This window comes from Primulina tabacum, chromosome 11 (genome assembly GCF_025594145.1).
Source record: "Primulina tabacum isolate GXHZ01 chromosome 11, ASM2559414v2, whole genome shotgun sequence".
Classification (NCBI taxonomy): domain Eukaryota; kingdom Viridiplantae; phylum Streptophyta; class Magnoliopsida; order Lamiales; family Gesneriaceae; genus Primulina; species Primulina tabacum.
This window is the reverse complement of record NC_134560.1, coordinates 28,344,331-28,350,764: the sequence shown is the minus strand read 5'-3', so window position 1 is coordinate 28,350,764 and position 6,434 is coordinate 28,344,331. Positions and strand designations below refer to the sequence as shown.

The window sequence follows — 6,434 nt, the reverse complement described above, 5'->3', positions numbered from 1 at the left end:
CTTTCTTCTCACATGACTGAATTGTGAAACAGACAAACCTCTAAATACAATATTGTGAAAAATTAATTAATGTCTTCGACCACACTTAATAATAACAAACAAATTATTTTTACGACATAAATAATTACATAAAAAGAGTTACTAACTCTCTAAAAAAGTCTTGACATCACCAAAAATAAGTCATAACATAACTTAAACAGATCAATATAAAATCAGCGAGTATGCAATATTTCAGACACATTCTTCGGGATCATCTTCCTCTTCATCAAGAATAGTGGGACAAGTTGTTAAACTACTTGAAAAATTAACTACAAAATTAAAGAGAGAAAGTACATTGAAAAAATAAAACTATAATTTCAAACTGTAAAAAAATGTAATTTAAAGAGAGAAAGTACAATAAAAAAAAATTAAAATGAAAGTACAATAACAAAATAAAACTGTGATTTATTTACCTTTCACCTCACCACACAACCATCTTCGAGAGCACATCAATGCCTCCAAAGTCGTTGGATTAAGTCTACTAAGATGAGGACCAATTATTCTTCCACTATTGCTAGAAGCAGATTCAAATGCAATAGTTGACATAGGAATAACTAAGAGCGTTATGGTTGAGGTGGACTACTTAAAAAATGAAAATTAATAAAAGTAAAATCCAAAGTATTTATATTCACATATATGAGACGGGTATTATAAGACCCATGAACCGCCCCATACTCGTACAGATCTGAAAAATTGGATCCTAGACCTGTCCCATTACCCATTTAGTCTGCACAAACCCGCCCAATACGTGCGGGTCCATTGTGGGTTTGGGTAAAATCCGGACCCATTGACATCGTTACAAATATACATCATAAGCTTTGGGGTTATATATCTCTCGTAATAAAAAAAAAAGAGTATAATATCAATTTGAAAGTGGATTTGTTTTGGGAGTTTGACCAATTAATTGTGAAATTTTTATAATATGTTTCAGATATATTGATATTAAATATTAAATTAACATTCTAATGTCTAATATAATTACAAAAAGAGTAAAGTAATCACTCATAGATTACAATCAAATTTACTTTTGTATGCAATCCATAATTAATATTTATTAATAATTTCACCACTAAATTTCCTTAAAAAGTGTAATTTCTTTTAGTATTATTTTTTCCCCAAAATACATCAAATTGAAAATATTAAGATATAATTAAGATTGTTTACAAGTTTTTTTTTTATGAATGACAAATATTCTTACATTAACAAAATACTCATTCCCAATGGACCTTTATTTATGCAGAGGAGAAGGTCTAAAGAGTTGAAGTTGCAGCGAAAAAGGGCTTCAAACTGACCTCCAAAGAATCATCAATGGAGTTGGAATTTGATCTCGAAAACCCATTCCCGCCTTCGGATCAAAACCTCCCATCGATGTTATTCGAAATCGAAACCGATCACATGCCTCTCCAATCCTACATCCAAACTTTGCTGCTCGATTCTGTAGATTCACATATGATCTCTACGCTCCGCCGGGAAGCCATTTCTTCGATCCTTCGTCTGCCTCGGAAGGACGACGACCCGTTCGTTCCGTATCTCGCCATTAATTACATGGATCGCTTCGTCTCCTCTCAGCGCATACAGATTGGGAAGCTATGGATGCTGAAGCTCGCTGCTGTTTCTTGTTCTCTACTGGCATTCAAAATGTTGAGGCCGGACTGTGCCGTTCCTGTTCCTCTTCTTCAGGTAAGTAATATTTAATATATATTTAAAAATATGGATAAAATTTAAAATTTCAGTTTTCTTTGCGAATTTGATACTCGTTTTTGCCTGTCAAAGTTGAAAATAAAAAAAAAAGAGAAGAACTCCTTATCTAAAATCAATCGACATTTAAAATCCCGTGTTTAAAAAAAAAAAATCAAACCCAAAGCAATTACAAATTGAATACATGTGTTTTGATTTCTTTTTTTTTTTTTTTTTTTTTTGTAAGAATACAAAACACTGTTAATTTTATACATGGAATTTTGTGTTTTCGTACGAAGATATGCTATTTACCGCATGAAAGGGATAATAGATTTATGATGTTCGAAAGTAGTTGTGAATATGTCATGATTATCTTGTATAAGTTGTATTTTGTGTATGATTTTTAAAGATTTAAAAGAGGAAAACATAAACTTTAATTTGATTTATTAATTTGTTTCTAAAAGGAAAGGAAAAAAAGAACCGGCCATTCGATCCCAACCCTTAATCGGCTGATCAAGGTCGAACCGTGGTCACGTCTAGATTTTGTACTCCAATTATTCACCTCATTCCGAGGTTATTTTTGTAATTTTCACATTTCCCCAAAAAATCTAAAATTCTTGTCCAGTTTAATATAATGTTTTAGATAGATATATTGAGTTATTATTTAGATAAATTAAGTTAGTTAGATAAATCACTTTTATAAAAATAAATTAATATTTAAATATATTAGTAAATTATGAGTAGATATTTGATTGAATAAAATAATAAAATGTTCTAAGAACTAGAATAAATATGTTAGAATCATTCTTTATATTTCATGCAAAAATTGTGCTATTTTGAGAAAAAATCATTGCCTAAATAGAATTTTTAGTTAAAAATTAATCTTGATGTATATATATATATATACTATAATTTTTTGGGCATGCATGCAGGAGGATGGTGATTATATATTCGATTCATTTACGATCAAAAGAATGGAATTAATAATCCTTGAAGCTCTTCAATGGCGAATGCGTTCCATTAATCCATTCTCTTTTGTGAATTATTACATCTCATTATTCGAATTTGACGGACGACCATCGATTCAAGCATTGAAGCATAGAGCCACCGAAATTATTCTTAAATCTCAAAATGGTGAGTAAAAATATTTTATGAAACTTAATTAATTTATTTTTACATGCAGGTATTTTAGTTTAACAAATTTATGGATGAAAATTAATTAATTAATTTTTATTTTTAGAAATTAAACTGTTGGGATTCAAGCCATCAGTGATTTGTGCCTCTTCTCTCCTGTGCTCTGCTCAAGAATTGTACCCTTCGCAATTTACCTGTTTCAGAAATGCTTTCTCCACTTGTTCATACGTAAACGAGGTAAATAAATTTTTACCCACCTTTCTTTTAAAAAATTCTCGGAGTGCTAAAACTTGTTGAGAAATCATATAAAATAATTTTTTTTGTAAATCTCGGAGTACTAAAACTTTTTTTTATTTTATTATCTAAATTCTCTTTATAATTTGAAATATTATTTCATTGGCAAGTTACTGATTTATTATTTGGGGAATTGTTTTTTTGGTCGGTTAACTTGTCCAATTTCGGATCTTTCAGATTTTGATTTTGAAACACAAACTTTTAAATATTTTTTACTATTTTAGTCTTATTGCTGATATGATATTGAAGATGTCACGTCAGTATTTTCCAATATCACATCAGCAATTAAATCAAAATAGCTGAAAGATTAAAAGTTATTATAACAAAACAAAATTTGGAAAACTTAATGCAAAGAAACCCAAAATTGAACAAGATATTGGATTGATTTTCCTTATTATTTCATAGAGTGAATTTACAATTTAATAAATGTATGTCTTTTTAATCAAGTAAAGAGATCGGGTGTATTTTATTGATTTAGGTAATCAAATGCGAAAATAATGTATTAATATGTTTTAGAAAAATATTAAAAACAATCAAAATTGAGTTTTAGTGCGACATCTTTTATTGCTTTGCAATTTTACAATGTTTTTCGTACGAGTGCAGACATGATCATGCCAATTATTGTGGGATATTGTCGATGTATCTGACGCCACATCCTTACAAAGGCTAAAAATTACTAATTTCAAAATAAATAAAGTTATCAAAATAAATCTAAATTTAACTAAACAGAGGACCAAAATCAAAATTATGTCAACTTATTGGACAAAAATGGCAATTTTTCTGATTATAATAAAATATTTAGAATTCTTGAAAGGTCGATCAGTTAATCGGGTTAATGCGTGTGTCTTGCAGGAAGATGTATCAAATTGTTGCAATGTGATGCAAGAAGCAGGAATAGAGAGCTGAGTCAATATCAAGCAGTACTCCTGCCAAGGTACTGTTGAACTTTCAAAGTTGTATTTCTCCGATCGACCTCGATTATTAATCACCGAACGAGTGAAAGTTGGTGATTCGAGAACCCAAAAGCGCCTAAAAGTTGAGCGAGTCGACTGATTCGGACACTGGATAGAGTTTGTTAATGTCAAATGGTTACAAATTTATCTTTTGGTTCGGACCTGCATGTGTTCTAAAAGGAGGAAATGTGAGTAACGTCATCTGTGGGGAGATATTTATAGCTGGTATCAGATATGTAGTGAATAAATTATCTTTTCATAACAACTAATGCATTCTATAGCATTTAGGCGAAAAACAATAATTCATTTTTTCTTTAGAAATTATCATATGCTTCCTGTAAATTTTTTTTTTCATATATAATTTAAGCAGTTAAAACTCTTATTAGGTTTGTTATAGCATAGTGCTGATATGACACCGAATATTTATGATGCACCATTGAAGAGATTTGACTTAAAAATAAAACCTATAGATAAATTGTTGGAGTACCGTTTCTCCCACCCAGAGAACAATTGAAAGTTTAAAAATTTTTGTTTTGACCTTTAAAATTTTTTTGGGTGTCATGTGATTTAAACAATTTATAAGGTGTTTTAGAATAATTTACTCTTGCGTATATAATGTTGTTTCCAACTATCCGGATTCTAACCCGAGATACCCTTGATAAAACTCCCTACGAACAGATCTTTCTTCTTCTTCTTCTTTAATCGTCTAATCAGGTTCACGATTAAAAACTGATTCTTCGTATCGATCGCACTAAAGATCTAAGAGAAATTTGCGTCGAGAATTGATCACCAAAATTTCAGAAATCCGGTGAGATGGCGGCTGTGCTGCGGCGGTTGTGCGACAGCATCACAACAGTGATGTGGTGGAAGATGGTGGGTCGAATCCTTTTGTGAGGAAGAAGAGAGATTGTTTTTGTGTTGTCAAATTTGGAAGACAAAATTTGGTGTACAAAAACTTGTGTGTAAAAATTGTGTATAATTCAACTATTGATTACACATATATAAAAGTCTTTTCCTCATCAAATCAGGACTCTCCTTTAACCATGATACTGTTTTTCATTATTCAAAAACTCTCGTATATGTATTTTCAACTCTTGAAAATCTCATGCATAAATAAATTATTATGAACTTTTAATAATACAATAGATATATACACACACATATACAAGCATATATACACATATATATTTATGTAAGCTTTAAATTAAATAACTTTTATTTAGTTAATCAATTAATTATTAATTTATTTATTTAATCTAGATTCTTCTAGAATGTTTAATGAGAATTTTAAACTTAGTATTCACTTTTTATAATTTATTATTTAATTAATATATTTTAAATTTACTAAATAAATAATTGAGAACTCATTATAATCTCGATCGATGATCAGGCAACACTGATGTATCGAAGGTACAAATCTCGTTCACAGAATGTAAAATGAAATTTTCGAAAAACAATATTTTTCACTGATTTATTTTTGTTAGATGTCAGTTTTGTGAACTCTTTCACTAAAATAGACAGTTTCACTATCTTAACTTAACTATCAGTTAAAATAAATTCCACAACATTCATCACATGAAATCAACTTATAAACTCTTTTATAAGAAATTTGTTTGATCTCCATCAAACTACAGTCGCCAAATTCATCTTATTGAAACTGACTATCTTAACGAGAACACAAAATTCATTACTTGTGTGACCCTTAACAGTTTAAGGATACACCTAGCTCTGGGTTCACAACTTCATGTGATTCAAAACATTTGTTCCTATTCAGGTTTACCTTAATTAGCTCCATTTTTTTCATCAACCATTTGATCAAAAACGTCATAACTCAAGTCTGATTACACCATTCGAATCATTGTAAGAACGTCTAGTAGCATCGCTCCATGATCCCCTATGTAATATTAATAGTGTCTGCAAGAACCTTAAGTTATTGTTAACGTACAATACGATACCTTCAACTTATATATCCCGATCGAATCTGCAACCATTTGTATATCGAGAGTTTTAAATGAATTCGACAACAATGTGATGTATCTTTGAGTAATAATAGTGACATGGTGTGTGCAATTGAGAAAGCACATTTTCAAAATGAACATGTCTTACTCTGACCAAATATTCTTTGCACTATTAACTCATCAGATCGTATTGGATATCTTCACTCGTAGGTGAGCAGTGAATCCCCGACTGTAATACATTGAGTCCTACGTAATTTGAAACTACATCCAACCTAGTCGCCTGATGATCTCTAATTAATAAAAAAATGTATACTTATTAAATATTTTTTTATAGTATTTTATAGTTTAAAGTGTATTAAATATTAAATTTTATAAGTTT

At 29.9% G+C, this 6,434-nt stretch overlaps 1 protein-coding gene across 1 annotated transcript; it reads left to right on the top strand.

The window, feature by feature from the left end:
- The first annotated feature begins 1,168 nt into the window (after positions 1-1,168).
- Positions 1,169-4,347, top strand: LOC142519042 (putative cyclin-D6-1). Its single transcript, XM_075621929.1, has 4 exons — positions 1,169-1,719; positions 2,649-2,850; positions 2,957-3,087; positions 3,997-4,347. The coding sequence occupies exons 1-4, from the start codon at positions 1,348-1,350 to the stop codon at positions 4,048-4,050; spliced, it is 759 nt and encodes a 252-aa protein (XP_075478044.1). The 5' UTR covers positions 1,169-1,347; the 3' UTR covers positions 4,051-4,347.
- Positions 4,348-6,434: the final 2,087 nt, after the last annotated feature.

Coding starts and splice junctions, on each gene's coding strand:
- LOC142519042 (XM_075621929.1), top strand. CDS start 1,348: ATGGAGTTGGAATTTGATCTCGAAAACCCATTCCCGCCTTCGGATCAA. Junction 1,720..2,648: donor TTCCTGTTCCTCTTCTTCAG/GTAAGTAATATT, acceptor GCATGCATGCAG/GAGGATGGTGATTATATATT. Junction 3,088..3,996: donor CTTGTTCATACGTAAACGAG/GTAAATAAATTT, acceptor TGTGTCTTGCAG/GAAGATGTATCAAATTGTTG.